Source organism: Lytechinus pictus, chromosome 8, assembly GCF_037042905.1.
Source record: "Lytechinus pictus isolate F3 Inbred chromosome 8, Lp3.0, whole genome shotgun sequence".
NCBI classification, from domain to species: domain Eukaryota; kingdom Metazoa; phylum Echinodermata; class Echinoidea; order Temnopleuroida; family Toxopneustidae; genus Lytechinus; species Lytechinus pictus.
In genome coordinates, this window is record NC_087252.1 from 15,849,427 (window position 1) to 15,875,598 (window position 26,172).

General features: G+C 36.6%; 1 protein-coding gene across 4 annotated transcripts; it reads right to left on the bottom strand.

Moving 5' to 3' along the window:
- Positions 1 to 2,204: 2,204 nt before the first annotated feature.
- LOC129266288 (solute carrier family 22 member 15-like) lies at positions 2,205 to 24,515 on the bottom strand. Of its 4 annotated transcripts, none has more exons than XR_010294421.1 (13): positions 24,319 to 24,495; positions 18,429 to 18,498; positions 17,789 to 17,971; positions 16,798 to 17,003; positions 15,617 to 15,746; positions 13,747 to 13,838; positions 12,266 to 12,487; positions 10,789 to 10,923; positions 9,041 to 9,123; positions 7,601 to 7,715; positions 7,034 to 7,106; positions 5,776 to 5,988; positions 2,205 to 2,408 (listed from the first exon to the last, which is right to left on the bottom strand). XR_010294421.1 is itself a non-coding variant. In XM_054904125.2 (12 exons), exons 1-12 carry the CDS (start codon positions 24,336 to 24,338, stop codon positions 5,839 to 5,841), a joined length of 1,479 nt encoding a protein of 492 aa, XP_054760100.2. In that variant the 5' UTR covers positions 24,339 to 24,515; the 3' UTR covers positions 2,205 to 5,838. The 4 variants fall into 4 exon arrangements, 2 of the variants coding, with proteins under 2 accessions (XP_054760100.2, XP_063959719.1); XR_010294422.1 differs by lacking the exon at positions 24,319 to 24,495 and adding an exon at positions 24,146 to 24,259 and having other exon boundaries at positions 18,429 to 18,535; XM_054904125.2 differs by having other exon boundaries at positions 2,205 to 5,988; positions 24,319 to 24,515.
- Positions 24,516 to 26,172: the final 1,657 nt, after the last annotated feature.

Genomic DNA, 26,172 nt, shown 5'->3' on the forward strand with positions numbered 1-26,172 from the left:
CATGCAGCTTTATGAGATAAGTACAATTACATTTATATAATGATCAATATATGAGTTGAATGTGGAATATTTGGTTGATAGTTTATCATATTGTATCGTATATCATGTTATAGTATATTGTATATTATTAATATATCAATAGTAAAGGACAAGTCCACCTCAACAAAAAGTTGATTTGAATAAAAAGAAAAAAATCCAACAAGCATAATGCTGAAAATTTCATCAAAATCGGATGTGAAATAAGAAAGTTATGACATTTTAAGTTTTGCTTAATTTCACAAAGCAGTAACATGCACATACCAGTTCGTATGCAAATGAGGGAATTGATGACATCACTCAATCACCATTTCTTTTGTATTTTATTATGTAAAATATTCACATTTTCTCCCCATTGTCCTGTGAAACAAAGTTTTATTTCTCCCTGAACATGTGGAATTACCATTGTTTAACATTTTGTGGTTCAGTCAAGTTGGTCCTTATTGTCAAATTTGTAAAAATTGAAATAAATTCAAATAATAAAATACAAAAGAAGTAGTAAGTGAGGGACATCATCGATTCTCTCATGTGCATGTGACTAAATTGAACATATAACTATGTTGTGAAAAATAAGTGAAATATCAAAACGTCATAACTTTCTTATTTTACATCCGACTTTGATGAAATTTTCAGCATTATGCTTGTCTGATTTTTCTCTTTTGATACAAATCAGCATTTTCCGGAGATGGACTTGACCTTTAAGTGACAAAACATGCAATTTCCTGAGAAAATCTAAAATAATTTCACGTGTGCATGCATTATATCATCAGGCTATTCATTTTCATACTTCCTACTAGAACTAAAATATTTTCAGTCTTAAAACATTTAAAAAGTTGAATTTAGGGCTTTTATATCACATGCACTATGGGGCAGTCATACACAGTATGAAATAAACATATTTATTCTCAGATATATATTATTGGTAGTTTTATGCAGCTTTATGAGATAAGTACAATTACATTTATATAATGATCAATATATGAGTTGAATGTGGAATATTTGGTTGATAGTTCATTATATTGTAGGCCTATCAATACACTGTATTATAACAAGCGACATAAATTTCATGTGTACATGCATTATAAACATCAGTCCATTCATTTTCATACTTCCTAATAGAACTAAAATATTTTCAGTCATAAAACATTTAAAAAAGTTAAATTTTTGTTTTATTTTATATCACATGCCCTATGGTGCAGCTGCTCACATATGACATCACAAATTAAACCCATGTTAGCTCTCTTATTCTTGGATGGACTTTTGTAAAAACTTCCCCAATATTGGACTCAATTTTGTCTTTTGGTGAAATACCATAATCGCCCGGGAAGGTTCTCTGTAAATAGCTAAAGGATAAAAATTGTATAAAAATATAGAATTTTTTTATCTCAATAAACAAGAAAGTGAGGTAAGACTTCTCCTTTAAATGAGTTCCTATATACAAGATAAATTGTAGTTTTATCATGTGTATTCAAAAAGGTTTCTTTGACAATTTATCATGTAAAGCATTAACATTAAGTGAGTTAATTATTCAAAACACTGACACTTCTAGGACTATATTTTGAACCAAGACATTGTCATGGTCTACAATGTAAGTCTGGGTAAATATAATGGAAACCCATAAGCATCAAATATTTGCACAAAAATCGTTTGCTTCTTGTGAATTTACTGCATTTCTCATGGCCCTGAGAAGCAGGGTCCTACTCTCTTTATTGGTTTATTTCCACTTCGTCCCATTGCCAACTTGTCTACTATCATTTTCTTTTTCTTTTTTGTGTAACTCTTGGTTTAGATATTCATGTTTAGTTCTCTTTCGTAAGTTGGTTTTTTGTTAGGGTTTAGCTTAGGCCTGGTGTTTTTAGAGCCCTTGTGAGTTATGAACCTGCCGGATTGCCTTCTGGGCAAGTTCCTTAAACTGCGGGTGAACAGGGCATTAAGATCAGGCACCAGTCCCCGTAGATATATTTTTAAGTGTTGTTTAATGTAATTTCATTACTATAAAAAATATTAGTTATTTATTGTAAAGCGCTTTGATCATATTTTTGGTAAAGCGCTATATAAGTACCTGTTATGTATTTGTTCTACCATCAGTTCATCCACTATCCACATGGTCTAATTGCCAATTCGTCCACTCACCATTTCGTCTAAATGGATTACGTGTTAATTGTGCAATATAAATGAAAATGAAATGGATATGAGACGAAATGGTCATAGACGAAATGGTCATAGATGAAATGGTGATTAGACGAAGTGATTGGACCAAATGGTTGTTAAACGAAATATTGGACGGAACGGCATTAGACTAAATGAAGAAGACCATGTGGTGAGTAGACGATTTGGCAAGTTACCTCATTATGTACCATAGGTAGGACCCCCTGGAAATCAGGTTGACAAGCAAAACAAAAAAAAGTAAATGAAATTGAATCTCTTGAAATTGAGAGCAATAACCCAATTTTTTGCTTATTTTTTTCTGACAACTGCCCTGAACAAATCCCCAGCTAAGTGCCCCCTAGTTAAACAAGTCATTCCCATGGGCTCTGATATTTCCCAAGACTGAGTGGTGAAGAAAACTATCGTCTTTTTCATTTCAAAATTACAAACCAACTTAAAATGGTTTGTAATACCTCGGTCACATTTGCTCTACGACGAGTCGAAAACAGCCGTCTTAAATTTTTTTGTACCAGCTACATAGAGGTGGTTCAAATAAAATGAATAAAATGGCGGTTTTCTACTCACCGCACGGCCGCCGTAGAGCAAATGTGACCAAGGTATAATGCTTTGAGTGTAAATTTTGAAGGTACTTTCGATCACCTGGGTCCCGTTTCATAAAGAATTGGCATAATAACAAATGCACAATCTCTTTAACAAATTTACTTTCAGCCAATCGGATAGAAGGATTTCAGTAGCTTTTATCTGTTATTGTAAATTTATTATTTATAACAAGTTGCCTGAAACGGACCCCTGATCATGGAGATGCCACCTTCGGCTTCCCACTGTTAGACTTCAACTACTTCAGACCATGGTTTGGATTAGACCAGAAATCAAAATATGGGTCTATTAATATAATCTTTTCTTTATTAATTGTAGCCAGTCACCACAAAACCAACAATAAACAGCCAAATCAGTAATTTTGTTTCAAAAATGTAAAAAAATATAAAATTATCTTATTTGAAAGAATGATTCTTTCTCTTTATACTGTCAAATGTTTAGATGTAAAGTGAAACAAAAGATGAGATACAAGATTCTTTGACACCACTTTTTTTCTGGACTTCTTAGAAGTGTTGAGCTCAAATGAACCCCAGTTTTTGCACCTTGTTTTCTCCTTATATTTTGAAGCTCTTACTGATTTTTTTTCTACATTAAATCAAGTAATTGTGTGTGTTAATGTTGATCGATTTTGACAAGTTATGTATCATTTTAAAGCTTTAGGATGTGCTTGTTTACACTCGATGAAATACTCATAAATCATTTTATTGAAATTATGTTGGTTTTGGGGTAGCAGGTCACAGCGACAAAAGGAAAACATGTCATGTATCTCAGTCATAGTCTACACATTTCCAATTACATATAACGACACAGACACCAGTTCTGCACATTTCCTCAGTGTATCAAATAATGACACTAATATGTATGAAAGCACAAAATAATACTGATACATGTCTTACTTCACTGATGAATACATTCAAATGCTAGACATGATGCTTCGCTATTCATTTCATATCAAATAATAAAATAAAACAATTATGTTAGAAAAATATATGGTGGCAACAACTGGTTTGCAATTTGATCACATGATTATATTTCATTTACAAATGAATTAAAAAGAGGGGTGAAAATATTGGTTTCTCAAAATAGAAATGTCTCTGGAATATTCTACAAAAATGGCCTTGGAGGTAGACTATGCTATGAGGCAATCGAGGTATCTATCAATCTTTCTAGCAAGCAATTTTTTTATTTATCTATCTTTTCAAGTACTGTATCTATTTGTCTATCTATCTATCTGCCTACCTATTTCCCTTTCTTTCTATCCATCCATTAATCTATCAATCCATCCATTCATTTATCCATCTATCAATTCACCTATCCATCCATCCATCTATATATCTATCTATCTATCTATCAATCTCTTTCTATCTGTCTATATTCCTTTCTTTCTATCACCCAACAATCCACCTATCTTTTTCGCTCGAGAGTAAAAAGGAAATCTTTATGGCAGTTGAGTTCTCTGCTATCATATCATGCAGAAATTTAGTTCCACATTAAGGTTACAATTAATCTCTACTGAATAACAAATAACTAAAAAATAAACAAACGAACATGTATAACAGATGGTTACAAATAATATTTTAGACTATGATAATACTGATTCCCGGTTATTAAGTAAAAGTAATATCTGCCTAAGTGTACAATTTTTATTCAGCTGGGGGGGGGGGGGGGAGGGGGAGGGGAGGTTTTCACAAAAGATTTAAGTGTGACTCACAATCATGCTTAATTCGGTGGTTTCACAATATGGTGCACCATCTATCAGTTGCAGTGAACAGGCCAAATTTCTAACTATGGGGTCGACATCGCACGCAGGCGCAGGTAGAGCTCAGTGCTAGTGTACTAAAATGTGAATGTGATGCTTCAAAAATGAAAATGATTTGGCAAAAGCGGAGGTAGAATTCACCGAAAACGGTCTAAATTTTGCAAAAAAATATGCAGCAAATTTCTATCTCACTTCCTGGATCCTTGTGAACAGCATATGCAAGCCAGTCAAGCCGTGCCGGCTCGCGCAGCATAATCACGTGACAAAAGTCAAATTTTTCCCACGAGGCATTGCGAATCCACCGGATTGCCGACGCGCAGATGATGTTTAACGAGCAGTATTATTGATTACTATGTAGTAGCCCAAATCCTCTCAGCATGATCTGACAAAATCAGGGGGGTGTTTCACAAAGATTTAAGTATGACTTAGAGTCGCACTTAAATACCAAGTTGTGTACGGTATGAAAGGCTTGACCGCATTGGTCAGATCGTGTCATGAGGACGCGCACTACTGCGTGTCTATCAATAAGATCGCGTGTTCCATATCATGTACGCGTAGGCATTTAAGTGCGACTTAAGTCATACTTAAATCTTTGTGAAACACCCCCCAAGGTGATGCCTTTTATACCGCACGCAGCTGGAAATTTAAGTTTGACTCCAAGTCACAATTAAATCTTTGTGCAACATCCCCCCAACTACAAGCAGATTCTCTGAAACATTGGCCCGAATTCACAAAGGTGGTTTTTAAAGCATCGGTTGAACCCATGTTATATGCAGATTTCCTGTATAAATTACGCTTATTTACCATGTATATTAAAAAATGCCCAATGGTGATGCACGCTTTTGTCACAGCGCGCCAAATTGACGCCTGTTACCGTGGTTAAGTACGCTGTTTTATTCATACATGTAACTCATTAATACTCATTAATTCAAAACAGTGGACTCATGAATAAAACAGCGTACTTAACCATGGTAACAGGCCTCAATTTGGCGCGCTGTGACAAAAGCCCGCATCAGCATTGGACACTTTTTAATATGCAAGGTACATGTAAATAAGCCTAATTTATACAGGAAATCTGCATAAACCATGGGTTCAACCGATGGTTTTAAAAACCACCTTTGTGAATTCGGGCCATTACATCTAAACAAACTTAATGTACTACCGATTTGGTCTAGGTACTATTTGGTCCAACCATCACTTGGTTTTATACTCACTAGGTCCAACTGTTAGACCAAGACTAATGCCAAGTTGATCTAATTTCCACTTCGTAAAAGTCATCAATGCTTCCTGGTAGAGGTAGGTTCATGAAATTCAATGTCATCAATGTTTTCTGGTAGAGGCTTGTTGAGAGTTTCGGGAAGGCCGAGATCAAAAATGGCGCAAGCCAACGCCGTTCCTCCAAATATGAGAAAAGTTGCTTTGTCACCCTGATTATAAAATGGAAGAAGAGAAGTACATTTCAAAGGGAGCAAAATATTCAAAATTAATTGTGAATTTTTATTTCAAAATTTACATGTTCAAGTAGGAAAATAAAGATTACATGGAGGGATAAAGTTAAGAAGGAAAGCAGTAGGGTTGGTCTAAATGAGGAGGACATAAAGATGTGGAAGGATCAAGTGTCATCAAGGCACAAGATTTGGTAACCCCTCTTTAAGCAATATGTCAAATGGGCCAATATTTTTTAGTGCAATGCATTCTATAATAGTTTATGAAATTTAATATACAAATATTGACTGCTCATGAGGGCATTAGTAAAACAAAATATCATCCCAAGCTCACTTGAGAGTATAGGCCTACTAAAAAGAGAAGCCAGTATTTTTAGATACCATGTTTTTTTCAGCTGGGCAATAGTACAAACTATTGCTCTGCTCAAATCGTGCCAATCAGTATATAACTAATATTATCACCCGTATCAGACATCTGAGCTGGTCATTTACAAAACCGTATTTCCCTGTATTTTATTATTATCAGGAAGGAATAGGTATATTGTTTGTATTTTCCTCGGTCTCAATGCGCGTATTGACTTTCCATGCAGAGACGACGCAAAATATACCTTTGTATTTTCCCTGGTCTCACATCCGGGCCTTTGAGGATGCGAATGAAGTGATACGCTTCATAATGTTCCGCGCACCAACAATCTACGTCATAATAAAGACAACACTGGATCTGGGCGCTTGCAAGTACGTCATAATGGTAAAGCGCAGAGCCTAGACACTGATATTATCATGACACAACAGAACTCTATTCTTAAAATATATCACTGTTATCATGATTTTTGCTCTAGATATCTGATTTGGATGATAATAAAAATATTGACTGCCCTTCTTTCGGGGAACATCAAATATATTGCCCTTAAAAGACCCATATTGCCCTCGTCTAAAGACTTGGGCCAATATGATTCTTTTGCTGGCAATATATTTGATGTTCCCCTCAAGACCAGTCAATATTATATAAATATTGACTCCATCTTACCATAGGAATAATCTGCGGTGCAACAATGCCTCCTATCCTGGCTGACATTGAACATATCCCCATACCACTGTTCCTGAAAATAAATAAAAGGTGAAAAATGGTGCAATGATTCCAAAAGCTTTGGGTAAATATAGCTTTTATGTCATGGACATTTTTAAAAGGTGGAGAATAGATTTCAAAATACAAAACTAACCAAAGTATTCCAAACATAAAAAGGACTTCCACTGATCTATAAATCTTTTGATATCAACCTGTTAGACTCGGGAAATTATTTTGAAGGCCCAGGGCCCGTTGCATAAAAGTTACCATTATGGTAACATTGCCATCCAATGGTAACTACCATGGTAACGATGTACAACAGCCAATCAAAATCAAGGATTCCATTAAAGTTACCATTAGATTGCAAAGTTACCATAACTTTCATGCAAGAGGCCCTGGAGATTTAAGAACCTACTATTATTGTAACTACATTGATGACAGTAATAATCTCTTCTTAACCCATAAGTCAGCTAAAAAAATACATTACATACATACTGGACAATATCAGTGTAGGTTTATTATACTTACCTTAAAACAGTTGGGAGTAGTTCGGATGAATATATATAGACAATGTTGAAAGCAGATGATATACCCATTTTGCCAATCAGAGCCAGAGCAGTCCTAATGATCACCATGGTTTCATCTACAATCAAATAATAATAATAATAATAACAAAATTATTTTCTATATAGTGTTTTACTGATGTGTCAAAAAGGCATATTTTTGTCTGCATCAATTGCCTGTCCAATTGAAGGGTGTATTGAACAAAGGACGAAAATCAGACGAAAATCCCTTGCTGTTCAATATGAGAAGGTATTGAACCGTCTAATGCGCATGCCCGAAATATACAGTGCATACAACAATGAATGCAACATGATGCGCAGCATAGAGCACAATAATTCTTAATGAAGCCATCATGTAAGTCGCATTTCTAAGATCGAATTTGACCTTATGAAGTGAGGCCATATTAACTGATTGCAGTAAGGGATATGATTTGCTCAATCAATTTTTCATTTTTATTTAGGGGGGGGGGGGGGGTAGATAATGATAATCATATTGGATGGCTTTAAATCATGGAATATCAGAAAAATTCCACTTATTAGAGTCAATATTTGCCCTAACTCTTGGAATATTTCTGGTACTCCATTCTCAGCTATCTAATATAATGTAAATATGAAGTTTATACATGACGAACAAGAAGGCAGCCATTTTAACTAAAAATTCAAGTTGTGTGCAAAATAAAAGGCATCATCGCACTCATGCTAAGAGCCTTGGTCTCATTATCGCCTGGAGCTCCTTTAACTCTGTGCTTGCCATGTAAAACAACCCACAAACCCCACACTAATTGTAGGGTGCCCCTTCAGAATGGGGTTTTGCATGTACTCTCCTTATTTAACTTGCAGTAACTTATGAGTGGTTTGTTGTAATGAGAAATTGTGTGTAGCATTATCCCAGAGAATTTAACAATGCCAAGAGTATAACTGCAAGAGAATGCAAGTTATTTGCGATGCTCCAAAAGTGACATAAAAGTGACCCAAAACCAACAATAAGTCGCCAGGGAAGGTTCTCTGTAAATAGCCAAAATAGCAATTTGGTCTTCAAGAAAACAAAGATTAGAAACTTGGCTCATCTGAAAGAGTGATTTCTCTTCTTCATACTGTCAAAATTTCAATTTGTGAAGTTAAATAGAAAACAAGACACAAGAGTTTCTTTGACACAATTTTTGCGGACTGCTTGGAAATTTCATTGAGATTGAACAAGGTGCACTGAATGATCCCAAAATTAAAACATTGTTTTCTCCCTATTTCTTGAAGCTCCAGCCAAGTTTCTTCTACATTCAGTGAAGTACTTATGAGGGATATTGTTGATCAATTTTGACAAGCTATACATCGTCTTAAAGCTTTGTTTTTGCATTTTCAATGTCAATAAAATTCTCAAAATTAAGTTTGGGTGACTCTCCATTCTCACCTTCTTTAGATAAGACTAATAAGCTCAAACAAGACACACCACCAACGAACATGGAGGCTGCCATTGCTTTCCTTCGACCAGTCCTAGGAGACAAAAAAAAAGAAGAGGAATTTCTTGATGCAGATGTTACGTTTGAAAGAAGCAGTGGACCGGTTGGTGAAAGTGCATGGGGACGTTTGGCATGGGCATGTACTGAGGAGGGGTGACGGGCATGTTTTAAGAAGGGCTTTTGAGTTCAAGGTGGGTGGTTCGAAGAGGGGATGGCCAAAGAAGACAAGGACGAGGCTGGTGGAAGAGGAGAGTAGGAGGGTTGGGTTGATGATGAAGGATGCACTGAATCGGGTAAAGTGGAGGGAGGGGTAAGGGCAATTACTGCGAGTATGAGGTGAATCAGCCCACCCCCGTTCACAGGGACAGAACCGGATTTAAAACTCGAAACCGGATAGATTACGGTATGATGATAATACTAAAATGAATGGCCAAAGAAACAACCATAGTTTTCCTTTTGACCAGTCCTAGTGGACATTCATTCTCAAAAGAGGTTTCAATTGTACCATGGTACAAACCATGGACCACGAAGATTACGGGTGTTATCATGCTTCAATTAGGTGCCTTTTGCCCGATACGCGCATGATAAAGTTGAACGAGTCTATTCAACAACGCGAAGCAAAGTTGAATAGACTACTTTTACTTGCACCAAATCTAATATTTGAATGGTCGCACGAATGACAAAACATTCAACATTTGTTTTATACAACACTTGATTTAAAGGCATAGTCCAATGTAGACCAAATAACAAAGGAAAAGGAAGAATAGGACTAGGTCTACATAGATATCCTCGGGCCTATCTTTAGCCTCTTCTTTTGCTAAATTTTATACCTGCGCATGGTGTTTGTAGCGCGTGTGATGCAGGTATGCGCATGCAGGTAAGCGCGGATCTTGGTGCGCACGTCGAGTTTGCGATCTATTGAACTGCCCGCTCCCTTGCTAAAGCATGCAACAGCTGTCAAGGAAATAGTGTGTAAATAAAGAGAAAAGGACAGTCATGGTGTACTGGTAGCCAAAATTGGATGACGGGGGTAAAAGTACATCTGTAAAATGTAAATGTCATTCCAAATCAAGAATCACTATATAAAATAGTAATAACAAAATAGCTCTTAATAAAAATATCCTAATCATTGCATACTATTACCTTGGCTTTAACATGGCTATCCTGATCGAGCACTCAAGTATGCAAGGAATTCCTCCCTACTGGGTAGCCATCTACTACACCTGGGTGGAGAGTGGCAAATGTGTCTTGCCAAAGGACATAAGTGCTATGGTGGGATTTGAAGCCCGGACCATGTGGTTTAAAGTCCAGAGAATTATTCAAAGAGTCACAACACGTCTAAAATAAAAGCCAATTATTTATTATTATAACATCCAATGAACAGGGTTCCCACAGAAATTTGAAAACAGAATTCCATGACTTTTCCATGACTAAATTGCTGCTTTCCATGACTTCCCATGACGTCCCGGTAGTTGGGATGTCACGAAACTGGGAAAAATGCAAATCATGAACACCAATTATAATAACAGAGTATGATCACAGATTATGAGAGTTACGAGACACAACAAACTGGAAAGCTGCAAAAGCTTTAGCATGACTTTTCACAAATTTTCCAAATTTCCTGACTTTCCATGACCACAAATTTTTCCAGGATTTTCCATGACTGTGGGAACCGTAATGAATATTCATATGAACTCACCTATTGAGCACAAGGAATCCAAAGAGATAGGCAGGTAATTCCACCAATCCCGAGAGAGCAAAGCTAATATACACATTACTACCTAGATTACCAGCGTTCATCGTCAGGCCATAGTATACCATGCTAGCAGTGAACCTGAACATAACGGAAGAAATGAAATACATAGTAAACTATGATTGCAGTATCTGGGACCTGTCTTACAAAGAGTTACGATTGATCCAATCAATCGTACTCTATGGAAATCCATCATTGCCATAATTTTTTTCTACAAAAAATGCGCACAATGTCCTTTGCATGCAAAGAGAAGCACAGTGAATTTTCAAGACAACGATGAATGCATGAATATACATCATAGCAAGAAAATATTTTGAACTAACATGCTTAATAGATGTTGAAATTGCTGGCCGTCCCGGATCAATCTTAACTCTTTGTAAGACGGGGGCCTGCTGATGTATACATGTAACAAAGAGCAAAGCTGATATAAACATTACTTCCGAGATTACCACCATTCATCGCCAAGCCATAGTATATTATGCTAGCAATAAAATTGAATGTAACAGAACTTATAGAAGGAATTAATACATACATGTAGTATGCCATGCTTGAGCAAACTTGAATAAAACAGAAAAAAATCATACAGTACACAAAGTCGTATGATGGTCTTTAACAATCACAGTGAGTAACTTGCCATTTTGTAGCTATTTCATAGATGTTTTCTCTCCCTTGTATAGCTATGTACATGTAGCTTTTGTCGCCCTTTTGAAAAATGGCTAGAAAATAGCTATTTTTTGTTCATTTTGCACAGTTTTGCTCACTGTGAATGTAGACATAAAAATCGTAGCCCCTTACTCGATGTACGGTGCTCCCTTACATATCCTGGACTAGTCCAATATAAAATGACCATAAGGAAACTTGCCAATTGTCTACATTTTAGCAGGAACCTTGTTATGTTTATTCTACAGAGGCATTCCGGCATTCGCGTTACTTTTGTCAACAATGGAAAATGAGGTTTGGTAATGAAAATCCCCTTCTGTGCCCCGTCTTACAAAGAGTTATGATTGATCCGATCAATCTCAAGTACCGGTATATGGAAATCCATCAATGTCATAATTTTTCTTTAGGAAATTTGCTCAATGTCCTTTGAAAACAAAGAGAAGCATACTGAATTGTCAAGAAAACAGTGAATGTATGAATATACATCATTTCTAGAATATATTTCGAACAAATATGTAATTTTAGATTTTGATGTTGCTGGCTTTCCATAGTTGAGATTCAGTGTGATTCTCTTTGTTCACTATGGAGATTGTGCAGATTTCTTGCAGAAAAAAATTATGGTATGGATGGATTTCCAAACATTTGAGATTGATTGGATCAATCGTAACTCTTTTAAAGATGGAGCCAAGATATTTGGCAGCGCACGGCTCTGGTAGAAGAGGGCAAGTGCCTAAACTAAGTGGATGTGACCCCATAGACTCACCATGAACATATTAGAATTACCATTCTCATTCTGAGCACAGGGGTCTTGAAGCAGTCTAATAAGCCGTATGTATCATTCTTGGGAGTAGTCTTGGATTCAGCCAGGTTGATCATCGAGCGGGAAACCTTCATGCCATTTTTTCTTCCTATCTGATGTAAGACGTCTTCGGCCTCGGTGATACGGCCTTTGGTAACGAGCCAACGGGGAGATTCAGGAACCAAACTTAACCATGAGAAAAACAAAACAAACAAAAAGTTTATCCAAGAAATAACCCATATCTTTTCAGAACTACAAATCCTTTTTTTCCTAAACATGTATTTAAGTCAGAATCAAGGTTGTCACTATATCTATCATCCTAGATCTAAATCTGGCACAGTTTAATACATAAACTGAATTTTTTGAAATCATGAAAACTCAGCTGAAAACAATTACACTGCAGCTCACCATACACACTCAGATTATCACATGTGGGAGAAAATTACTTGGAAAACTATCAAACATCTGAGTCAAATGCAGGGTACTTTCGCCAATATCTCAGCAATTACACAATTTTTCCAAAAATCATTCGGCTCATATTTTGGAGTTTACATACAGACATTTGGTAAGTCATTTTATTGGATTCTGAAAAAACTCAGTTTGAAATCTTTACCACTACTGGCATTTATCTTTAAGAGTGAATGCCGTAACTTCCTCAATTTAATATCAAAACTAAATCTCAGTGAAATTTTCAGTATTTTGGGTTTTTTGTCTCTGTATTTATTCAAATTAATGCTCTGTTCAGATGGACATTGCCAAAGAGAAGAATGTCATTACAAAAGAATCTAGTTTATGATTTATAAAATGCCAATAGCGAGTTCCTCAGTGTTGTAATGATCACATTCACGTTATTCAGAAACATAAACATATGATAAAGCAATTGTAAAGTTTTCATGCAATAAAGCTTGGAAAACACATACTAAATACTGCAAATATATTTCATCGGTAGGTTTTTCACTATTGCCCACTCCAGCCTAATACCAGACCTCGATTTGATTTTGACAATTTTCACTGTATATTTGGTAATTCATAATTTTGACCTCATAACCATGTTTTCCTTTACCATGAAATAATGTGCTCTTCCTGAATTTTGTGGAATTTTTATGTTATCCACATCGCAGATAACTGGGCACTATTAGTCCCTATATAATGAATACTTCGTCGGGCACTCCGTGGTCAAGTGGTTCTGACTCTTGCCTTTCAAACAGAGGGTCGTGGGCTCGAATCCTAGCCATGACATGTTTTCTTCAGCAAGAAATTTATCCACGCTGTACTGCACTTAACCCAGGTGAGGTGAATGGGTACCAAGTATGATTAATTCCTTGAATGCACCAAGCGCCTTTAGCAGCTGGAGCTACAGCCGGGGTAATATATAGTACGCCATTGAATAGGCAACTAGATAAATTGGCGCCTCATAAATGCTATATATTATTATTATTACTTACAAGTATATAGAAAGATACACTCCAACAGGTAAAGAGGATAGTAACAGAAGGTTCCTCCAGTCTCGCACAAAGTATGCCATCACTGCATAAAGCTATATATGTATCATAAGAGGATATGAGCATATCAGTTTATACGGGATATGACTTTTACAAACATAGCAGACAGTATCTAAATTTGAAGGGAATAGCCTCATTATGCATTCCTTTAGGCGGACATATCAGATGGGCTTAAGCTGTTCGTAAGTTACTATACAAATGATGCATGGGTAAGAGTGGGTCGGTAGGAACTGTGTGCACAAGGTAACTTTGGCATGGGTTAAGACTGTGATGCCAAAGTTACTGCGTGCACGCACCCAGTTCCACTGACCCACTAAAGAAGCACATGCATCATCAGTTTTATAGAATGGAGAAATGTTACTGAATAAACCACAAAAATTAATTATTTACCGGAGGCATGATAATTTCATGCATCTGGTAAATTCAATTTAATTGTGTGTAACTCTAATGAACAGGTTTTTGAAACACCTACCTGATCCATTTTGTACAGCACCACCTCAAGACCTAGATCCTCAAATAGTTTCCCGGTAACTTTAATACCCAGCATGCAACAGTTTATTCATGTACTTTCATACATGTATGCCAACATGAATGAATAAATAATTTTCCTCTACTCTTCACAATATTTTAGCAAAAAACAAAAGATTATATACATGTAGTATGTTTCCAAACCGTCCTGCCTTTCCACTGAAGAATAAGTATCCTTCATGGTTTAAAAAATAATTCACCATAAAATTTTACTTTTACTCCAACATGGAGGCTCACAATAAACTGGAATTCCAATTTTAGCATTCATACCACTTTTCATGCTCATTTTTTTTTAGTGTTGTGGCCTAGTGGATTAGTCTCCAGACTTTGAAACAGAGGGTTGTGTGTTCAATTCCCAGCCATGGTATAATTTCCTTTAGCAAGAAATTGATCCACATTCTGTTGCACCAAACCCAGGTGAGGTGAATGGGTACAAGGCAGGAATTTATTCCTTGAAACACTTGATCATGTGACAGTAGCTTAGCTAAAGCAATTAGGGTAATTATACGCTGCCTTTATTGCAGAGCACTTTAATAGAGACTTTTGATAAAGAGGTATTAGGTGCTATATAAGCAAGATTAATTATTATTATTTTTCTTAACCCTTTGCATGCTGATGTTGCAATTTTGCACATTCATCATTAATTAAAAAAATCCTAATAATTAGTTTTCTCCCCTAACTCCCATAATACGGAAGCAAATAAATGGCAAAAGTTCTTGGACAACATCTATGTTACAATTATCAGTATCAATTGTTCGAAATGGAAATCATGATACAAAGAATTTAACATGGAAACAATTTTCATCATTATTCCCCAAAAAAATTAATTCAGCATGCAAAGCATTGAAAAGCAAATCCCAAACAGATAGTTGTCTGGGCTCCATGTCACCTGAGGATACATAATAATAATAATAATATGGAGCTTTTATATAGCACTTAATACAATACAGTTTCTAAGCGCTTTACAATTTAAACAGAACGTAAATAAAACAAGTACAATATAATCAATTTAAATAGAAACAAAGTATGAATATAAGTGTACAATTTTAAGAGGTAATTAATGTCAATCATATAAACAACAAATCGATAAATGAAATAGAAAGAAAATAACAGATAACTGGTAATCATTAAGTGTAAAACATGAAGAGGTAATGAAATATCAATCATATAACAACAAATCAATAGAAAGATAACAGATAACTGGTCATTGAAACAGCTAATACTTGTTCTGTTGATTAAAAAGATGGGTTTTGAGTCGATTTTTAAATACAGCGACAGTACATACCATTACACCAAATGCAAATGTACACGGAGCACACGTAGCTGATAGAGCCCTGTGATGGGAACTTAGATTCTCTGTTTGCAGAACAAAGACGGATAAAATCACACCTCCAGCTCCGTATCCTACCAAAAATCTACAGAAGACAAGAAATACAAAATGAATTAATAATACTAATAGTACTACAAATCAATTAAATAATGACAATAATAATAGTAATAATATTATTAATAATAATGACATTTATACAGCTCACAAGTGCTTGAAACTGTAATTATTACAATTATTACTAGCTCTCATTTGATCCTGGTATGCCCGCACACAATGTAAGCCCTTTCTCTTCTCCCTGGCCATACGCAATGGAGGATAGGAGTCGGGGGCAGTCCCCGTCACCTGAAATTTTGAAAACTTACATATTTTTTCCTGAAAATTTCACAAAATTCACAAAAAGTGTGCACAAAATCCTTCAACTTCACATTAGAAGGTCTGGTAGTGCCCCCGTGACAAGCTTGGTCACTAAGCTCCCTCACTTTCAATTTTATTTGAAAACTTTAAAACGTCTCTGCCCCCAAGGAAAACAAATCTGTGTACAGCCATGCATGTCAATTCACATACATTTGGCAAAAAAAAAATCAACAAAAGTGGATTTATCAAACAATCCAGATTCCCACCATACAAACTGAGAAATAGGGAACATTTTGTCCAAGAATTGGAAAGGAAGAAGGGAGAGAGTGAAGAGATGGAAAGAAAACAGGGGAAGGCGTCGCAGTGAAATAAGTTCACAGCAATCAAGTATCGAAGTGTGACGTCATCAATTTCTATTTTGCATTTCAGCATTTTTTATACCATATTCTGGTAGAGCATGATGAAATACCCATATAACCCAAATTTGGTGGGAATTGGTCCATGGGGCCCCAAGAAATGACCTCATGAATACAGAATTAGCCCCACTGAAGTCAATGTATTATTGGCCTGGTTCTAAATGTTAGGAACAAGGCCAATAATACATTGACTTCAATGCGTCGAATTATGTATTCATGAGGTCATATCTAAGGCCCCCACTGACCGATTCCCACCAAATTTGGGTTATAGAGGTTTTTCATCACGCTCTACCAAAATATGGTATCGAAAGCGCTGAAATGCAAAAAAACCCAAAAAACAATGATTACAATGAGACCACTACATACCTGAAAACAAGGAACTGTTCAAATGTCCACACCATTGCACTAAGTGTACCAAGAAGACTTAACAACGCGAGACCCACTAAGGTCATCCTTAGACGGCCATAGTGATCGGAGAACGACCCAAACTGGACGTTACCTAAGAGCACGCCTGCCATGAAGACACTCTGAGCTAAACCAACTTTATGGCTCTTCTCGCATACCAGGTCCCACTGTGAATTAAAAAAATCAGAGAGAAAATTGAAACAGAAATCTGGTACAAACAATGGACAGCCTGTGATAAAACTACGTACTTATATATATCTGAACAGTTAAATTTAAAAAGTATAACATGCCAATATATGCTTTAATTACTTTCAATGAACTGATATGATCAGGTAATTATCAGTGCATTCATTGCCTTATTACTTAAAAAGTATTTATTTTGCAACTTTGTATTACAGGCACAGATCCTGTCTGAATTTTATGGGGTGCAAATTTCAAGACCATTTCAACCTCTCCCCCCCAAAAAAAGTTCATCAGTCCAAAATGAAAGACATTCCATCCCCATATTCACTCCATCATACAATGAAAACACACCATGGGGTACACCATTACAATTTCAAATTTTGAGGGGTGTGCCCCGCACCTTCTGCCACTCCCCTGGATCCGCATCTGGGTCCCGTTTCATAAAGACTTGCTATAATAACGATTGCACAATTTATATCAGCCAATCATTTCAGTAGCTGTTATTGCACATACAGGTTTGATGAAACAGGCCGCTGATGTTTATGTTCCGCTCTGGGTATTGAATATGTTTGGCATGCTCTGGGTATTGAATATGTTTGGCTAGACCAAAAGCTTCAGTCTCTGTATTTTGGTTGTTCCGCTGAACTACCTTGGCTCCACTCACAGTAAAATGTCAGAAATTGTTGAATAAATCCCCAGAAACGACGGTTATTCCTGTCTAATGTTTGGCATGCTCTGGGTATTGAATATGTTTGGCATGCTTGTTTACCTCTGTGGCGATTGAAGTGAATTCTGGGCCGTATTTATAATCATCACAGGGGGGTTTCATAAGACACACATCATCGTAAACCGAGAGATGATCGCCACACATTATACTGGAAGGCTCTCGTCCTACGAACACCAGGGATAGCATATGCATGGCACCAAATAGCTGGATGGAGTTTAGTATTATCTGGAACATACAAAGAAATTGACCGGTTAGAATGCTTGCAACAAGATAAAATTAGCATATTTTAATACTAGCTTTGTGTGGAAGGCTGAAATATTATGCTACGTTTTTTTCAAGAACCAGTATTATACCTGAAATACCTGAAAATACTGGGTTTTTTCTTCAGGCCCCACTATATGAAAAACAACAATATACATTGAAAATAACGAAAATCAAAGCAAAAGCTGATCTAAAAAAAACTGTGCGTAAGTAAAAAAAACTGTGCATGAGTAAAAAAAATCTGCCAATCAAAGATTATATACTTTAAAAAAAAGTTTTTCTATTATCATTTAAAGATTTTCACTATTTACGATTGATTTATCATGTAACTAACAAACACACAATGTTAAGTTTAGTATAGAACACAGATGAACATAGAACTGGCATTTTGGAAAACGGAAAACTGGGGTCACGCACTCACTTGTTGTATTTTCTGTGTGAATCCAAATTCTCCAACAGCTTTCATTGCTTCATCAAAATCCATCCTTAATCTGTTGAATTAAAACAATAAAGAAATAATGAATGTTACTAAATCCAAGTAGTCATAGTGAGCAATGATAAAGGGAGGCAGCGTAGCTCAGTTGGTTAGAGCGCATGTTTCAGATAAGATCGTAGATCTCAACGTGATGGGTTCGAGTCCCGCTCATGCCGAAACGCGTCTGACAAAAAAAAAAATCTGATGCTATAGCGTTGTGTGTTAGCGTGCCTCACCACTGTATTCAGTGCAGGTGTGAATGCAGTTGGAAAACACTTCGTCCATCGGAAAAGGACGCAAATGTTGGTCCCGTGTATAGGAGAGTCACAACCTATGCACGTTAAAACCAATACACTATTCGTCAAAGAGTAGGGTGTTCACCCGGTGTATTGCACCTGCCAGTCCCGGCAAAATTCAGGTCAAGTCAATCTTGACATTCATATGCCATAATAATCAATATAATGATTGTGGGCATTAACGGAAAGACAAGACAAGATAAAGTCATACTGGTAATCAACTCATTTCTACTGGTACTAGAGAATATGCTGGTATGAAAGTCTCATTTATTACCAATAATACCACATCAAACTCATGGTAAGCTGTCGTGTGGTCCAGTGGCTAGAGCATTGGACTCATATTCATAATCGCAAGGTTGTGAGTTCGAATCCCAACTCTGCCATTGTCTCCACTTTGATAAAAAGGCCCGAGAGTGATATCTGACTTCTACTCAAATTATATTTTGATGGGGGTGTGCCTCACGGAACCCTGAAATGGAGGTCTAAGGAACTGACCACAAGGGTAAAACACAGGGACGTAGGAACTAGATATATCCCGGGCAGTGTGAAAAACAGGGTATACGGAACGAGTTCGCGGTACATTTAGGTACGGTGCATGCTAGCACTGTGCATGTATATGTGGTCGCTCGCGGTACATGGAGCTGCTAACGGAGGGAGTTGTGAAGCTGTGCGTACTGCTCTCGCATGCTGTGCTGCACTAGACAATTTTGGCAGGGCTAGGGAACTGAGATGTTTTGTAAAGGGGGTCTTGCAATTGGGCTGCTTCTGAATGGAAATTTTGTCATTTGGAGTATCTAGAGAACTGAAAATTAGGTCTGAAAAAGGGGGTCATCAAAGCGGCAGGTCACTGTACCACCAATATGTGAGTGCCCCCTCCCCCCTGGTATGTTACCCCTTGATTGTTTTGTTGTGATAGTAAAAGATCTAGATGCTGATGCTTGCGCACAGTTTGAACAAACATAATCGCCCCAATGGATTTTTTTTTCAAAGGAATTTTTTTTTAAAACCAAACTTCTTGTAGATACATATGGATATCAATTCCTTCATTTATAGTGGTTCCTGATGTGGAATATAAAGCATATATAATCACCTCTTCATTTGAGGTGACAAGGCAAACTATCACTTCCTAGCCCTAGGCAAGCTGGATCCTGGATGTCCTCGCTATCTTTCCTCAGTGATAGCTACATCCATCTTGCCTCGAAATGCCCATCGCCTTCACCAACGGGGATTATTTGCTAATTGCTACTATCTATCAAATCAACATCACTAGTAGTACAATAAGGGAAGCAAATTTCAACGAAAATATCAACTGAACAATAGGACCAGTAATCAGTATTATCCCTTGTTGATATTTACATTAATTTATAGTAGGGCCTAGGCTAGACCAAAAGCTTCAGTCTCTGTATTTTGGTTGTTCCGCTGAACTACGTTGGCTCCACTCACCATACATAGACTGAAGGGGATGGGGCCCCGTACCTACAGCCAACGTATAGTGAACTAGCGTTTTATAGATCGAGATTTTAAACTGTTTTTTAAGCAAAATTGAAAGTTTCATGGTTTCCATTATCAGGGAAATATAAATAACTTAAGTAATTGCATACCTTGGGCCGGAGTTATTGAAAAAAATCCTCTGGATGATTGAGAAATCTGTCATCTAAGACATTTTCACCTGACCTGACGGTTTTTCTTGCAAGTTGCCATCTTGAATGACGTCATTATCGTTATTAACTTAATGTCTCGAATCGATATATCGCGATTATAACTAGTACTAGTACTAGTATAACTAGTATCGTTTATCTTCGGTTTCGTTCTCATATGGAGCAGATCGTATAATATCGAAAGCAATATCGATATCACATTCGTGATTGTTGACGTTCGTTTGTAATATTTTATAGTTTGGCTGCCATTTTGACCATTTTTATCGTGTTCAACCCAATTAAACATCGGTAAAGTATATTTTTCATGCCTTTTTCATCTATATCGTTTAAAGTATTTTGATAATTAAATATCAAGTTTTAAAAGTTTGTTGGTTATACATCCTTAGATTGTAAATTCGATGTGTAAAATTACATCAAACTTTGGACTGTGAATTGACAAAAGGGAGGGAATGAGAACACATGCGAGCCCACACGTACACCCTACCATCGGTAAATGGGGATTACAGTAAAATGTCAGAAATTGTTGAATAAATCCCCAGAAACGACGGTTATTCCTGTCTAGGCCTAGGCTAGACAGCTGGCAGCCGTCTGTTTCGAGGAGTTTTTTAACATTTTTTATTTTTTTAAATTTCTCCTCATACACAGACGGCTCGCTATCGTGCAGCCACCATTAGGGGACTTACAATGCAAAATCCCCCCGTCGGGGCTCTTCAATTTTTGTCTTTAATGCAAGGCTCGACATTAGCGGTGGCCCGGTGGCCCAGGGCCACCAGAAATTCACCTCGGGCAACCATTATTGATAAAATGTTCAGTTTTGGTGGCCCGAATCGGGCAACCAATAATTTTCAAAGTAGCGCAATTTTTCTCCCGATTTTGCACGCATTTATCAACTTTCTACAGTTCAAATTGCAACCCAGTTCGTCATGCGCCCTTTTTGATGATCTACACACAAAGTTTTCATATTTGGCCTACAGCTATAGCATACAGTAGCTATTATCCAGCCAGCCGCGCCGGCCGGCTGGCGTGAGCTTTGCATGAAGCCACTGCACACAGCTGTGCTCTAGATGGAGCTGCGATAAAAAAATGTTGCTGCTAAGAAATCTTCCACAGAACTTTGAAAATCTGAGTCAAAGTCACATTTTACACCTATGAAACGACATTCTACAGTCTATATTACGAAAATTTGGTGTACCCTGATTATTTGCAAGCATTAAGAAGAGGAATTATGACCTCTCTTTTGACTACAAAAGACCGATTTCCAAATGAATTGATACACATAAAAACACATAGGCAAGTACATCACAGTCCCACGTGTGCATTTGTATGTATGTTGATACTTGGTTTCTTTCGAAGCTGTGTCTTTTCTAGCCAAAAATAAACACAGTTTCTTTCTTTCTTGTTTATAAATGACTTCTTAAACCACTCTTGAGAAAGTAAATACTTTGGGAAGGCATTTCATTGATATGAAATGTGAATTTTTTCAACATTTTGGCAAAAACAGGGAAGGACTTTTCTCACACTTTTTTTCCAGATATAACTTTTGCCGTTTTCTTCTGATTTTTTTTTCTATCATTTTTTTTACAGTGGTTAAACCATTTATACCCCTTCCCATTGAATATGCCTGATTAAAAAATATGTTTCTACTGAAAATAAAATAATACAAACTAAAGGATATAAAAATATAAATGTGCCATTCCCAGAAGGTAAGTGAAAATTATTTGCTTGGCTTTTAATTATATTCCAGTCAGAATAGACTGTTGCCACAGCTGTTAAAAAATATTTGTAATGGCTTCTTAATTTTCCCCTTTTTTTCCCCATGTTTATATTAATTTTGTTTTATTCATTTTTCTTTCACTTTTTTTTTTTCTCTCTCTCTAAATTTTTTCTTTTCTTTTTTTCCCCTGTTCTTTGTTTTTTCTTTCTTAATTTTTTTTTATTTTTTTATTTCACTTATTTCTTTTATTATTTTTGTTTCCTTTTTGTAATATACTTTTTGAAAATTATTTTCGTTTATTTCCCCCTTTTATGCATTGTTCTAATTTTGCAGCATATTTTTTTGTGATTTTCTTCTGCTATAATATGCTGCAAAAGAGAAAACAGAAATAAACTGGATTTGGGGCCTGCATAATCTAGGTTTTAGGATTCAAAGAGGAATAAATGAAAAACCATTTTTATGTACATCTATCTGAGTTTGCTATGCTCTATTTGTTTACTTTACCAATATGAGTGTGTGTCTATACGGAGATAAAAAAAAAGTCCACACAACCTGGGAACAATAAAATTCATTTATTCTCTTTCAATCATTTCATTTTTACAACGATAGAAACAATTAATATTTTACCACAAGCCAATTAGCAAAGTAAAATAACAGCAAACAAGGTTTACATACAAGATGATAAAGTGAAAGTAACTTAGTGGTACTCACTGGTAGTGGCTGCTGAATTAATTTTTCAGAAGTTTGTTTTATTAATTCTTAATGTGTTTCTTTATATTTTTCGGGCCACCAAACTTTGATATCGGGCCACCAAAAAAAATTATTTGATGGTTTTGGTGGCCCGAATGGGCCACCACCAAAAAAAGTTAATGTGGAGCCTTGTTTAATGAATCAAACTTTTGAAAATTAACGCGAACGAAATGCAAATTAATATTCCCTCTTGGCATTAATTGCCAAAAAACGGGGAAAATCAAGTTAAAAGGAACAAAAACAGTGACTTACCTCAGCTGTCGCGCAACTTGACTGCCCTGTTTTGTCCCAACTTAATACACATAAACATATGGCCATTGAGTCCCCTGTACAGATCGCGCTAGAACTTCGGTCTCTGTATTTGGTGAGTGAAGCCAATGGAGTTCAGCTGAACAACCAACATGTAACAGAGACCGAAGCTTTTGGTCTAGGCCTAGGCTAACCCAGAGAGCTCCAGCCCGCGTAGCGGGCTGGAGCCCAGACGCGCAGTGTACAAACGGGCATTCAGGTGAGAGTACCGTGAAGTTTGGTCAATATCATTTACATAATACATAATTTAAACAGAAATTAAGCACTTACCACGATTGTATGGATGATAGTCTAACGAGTGGCAGTTTCCTGACATCGAGGCACAGACTGGAACCTCAAAAAACGATCAGTTCTGTCGCGGTGGCTCTCCTTCTTTCAAAATTCATAGCAAAATGGCCGTTCGAGAGGGTGTAGGGCGCATGCGCGAATTTGACAAAGTCTATATGCGCTAGTGCTATACTAGCCTCGGTCTCGATCGGCCATTTTGTTTTGAATTTTGAAAGAGGGAGAGACACCGCGACAGAACTGATCGTTTTTTGAGGTTCCAGTCTGTGCCTCGATGTCAGGAAACTGCCACTCGTTAGACTATCATCCATACAATCGTGGTAAGTGCTTAATTTCTGTTTAAATTATGTATTATGTAAATGATATTGACCAAACTTCACGGTACTCTCACCTGAATGCCCGTTTGTACACTGCGCGTCTGGGCTCCAGCCCGCTACGCGGGCTGGAGCTCTCTGGGTTAGGCCTAGGCCTACTTCGAGTGATCCAAAGAACAACCTGGCTGATTCTGATCCATTTGTCATCAAAATTCAACGGATATTAACTTGACAATACAATACATGCATTCTTTTCATAATAAAATGATATGTGTTGAACAAAGTTTATTTTTCTGATTTGTTGACTTTCCAATTGCGCCGAGATAGTGGTTTTGACCCGGCTATGCTAGCTGGCAGATTGATGAGCCAGCAGCCAACACCATCGAGCGGCGAGCGAAGCGGGACATTGGCTTCGAAAGCCCGCTGCCGCTGGCGCGGCGCTGACTGAATCGCGCTCGGAGCTTCAAATTTCCAAGGACAAACAACACCCAAACATTTAAATCTACTTACTTTGGTATTGCCGGTCTCATTAGATGCTAAACTGGGCCCCTAAACTGTTGATTTACAAGAATGGTACTGGTAGTCCTTCCGGCTCAACTTTCCTCATTTATTACGGAAAAATCACGAATTCTTTTACAACAATTTTCACTTATTTTATTCTTCGTCGGAATAAACAATAATAGTGTTATAGTCTTATTTTCAAACGCAACTAACGCTCAAGCTCAAATAATTACATTTATTCGTATTAAAAGTACAGTGCATAAATTTCGATTATCATACAAAAATCGTTGCGTAAATCAAATTTTTTTAGTGATTCACAATTTTTCCAACCAAACAAAAGAAAGATGCTTCTTGTATTACTGAATTTTTATTTAAAATAGTAGAGAGAGGGCATGCATGTCGTAGACTATTGTGCCACGTGAATTATTAATAAATTATTAGGCTTTACTTGTCAAATTTCTTTTGTAGACAATTAGCTTAATTCTTCTCCGCATTTCATTTGACTGGGGATTCTCCGACTAATTTTGCATCACCATTTGTTAATACATCACAAACATCATCATCATCATCATCATTATCATCCCCGGGTTATCATCATGCATCATCATCATCGATCAATCGTTAATTCGGCCGGGTCGTTAAATATCCTTTAAAAAGTTGATTTGAAATCAAACAAGCCTAACTTTTTGAAAGAGTTATCAAAATTATATGTAAAATAAGACATTTTAAAGTTGTGCTTAATTAATTTCACAAATATGCAGATTATTGGTGGATCCAGGGGGGGGGGGGGCACCCGGCCAGGACCAAAATCCAGTTGAAACCAATTAGAGCAAAACCAATTGAAACCAGTTGGCCAACTGGTTTCAATAGGGAAATTGGCACAACTGGAACCAATTGAAACCAGTTGGCAACTGGTTCCAGTTAAAACCAATTGGGCAACTGGAACCAGTTGGCAATTGGTTTTAATTGGTTCCAGTTGAAACCAATTAAGCAACCAGTTGGCAACTGGTTTCAATTGGTTCCAGTTGTTCCAATTTCCCTATTAAAATCAGTTGAATCCAATTGGAGGCAACTGGTTTCAATTGGTTCCAGTTGAAACCAATTGGAGGCAACTGGTTTCAACTGCATGGAACCAGTTGAAACTAATTGGTTTCCAACTGGATCCAATTGGAAATTCCAGTTGGAATGACTTAATTAGTTACAAATTAATTAGAATTTGCACTAACTGTATTGCTCATGCCAGAAGCAGTGCTATATGTCTATTAATACCAATGTAAAGGGCATTGATAAAATAGACATTCTTAATGTATATTTATTTATATGAAAGATCTTCAAATATATGTATTTGTATTTGATGTAATTTGGTAACAGTTAGTGGTGTACTAATTATCTTATAACCTGTTTTAATTATAATCTATAACATTTATGAACATGGTTTTCACTGCTAAGTATTCTAAACACTTATCTGAAACAAGTAAGGTACTTGAATTAGAAAAGAATTAAATAGATACATTTTAAATGATGATGAATCACATAAGTGTGCACACTGGCAGATAATATGCAAATTAACTGCATGGTTTCAATTGGAACCATGCAGTTGGGTAACTGGAAAATTTCCAATTGGAAACCAATTGGAAGTCATTTCCAGTTACCCAACTGGATCCAGTTAGGATTTCCAGTTACCCAACAGGATCCAATTAGAATTAATTTCCAGTTAATCAACTTTCCAGTTAGAAGTCATCTCCATTTACCCAATTGGTTCCAGTTAGGATTTCCAGTTACCCAACTGGTTCCAGTTAGAAATCATTTCCAGTTAGAAGTTATTTCCAGTTACCAAACTGGTTCCAGTTAGGATTTCCAGTT

Coding starts and splice junctions, on each gene's coding strand:
- LOC129266288 (XM_064103649.1), bottom strand. CDS start 24,015: ATGACAAATGGATCAGAATCAGCCAG. Junction 9,124..10,788: donor GGATTCCTTGTGCTCAATAG/GTGAGTTCATAT, acceptor TTTGTCTCCTAG/GACTGGTCGAAGGAAAGCAA. Junction 7,107..7,600: donor CTACTCCCAACTGTTTTAAG/GTAAGTATAATA, acceptor ATTTATTTTCAG/GAACAGTGGTATGGGGATAT.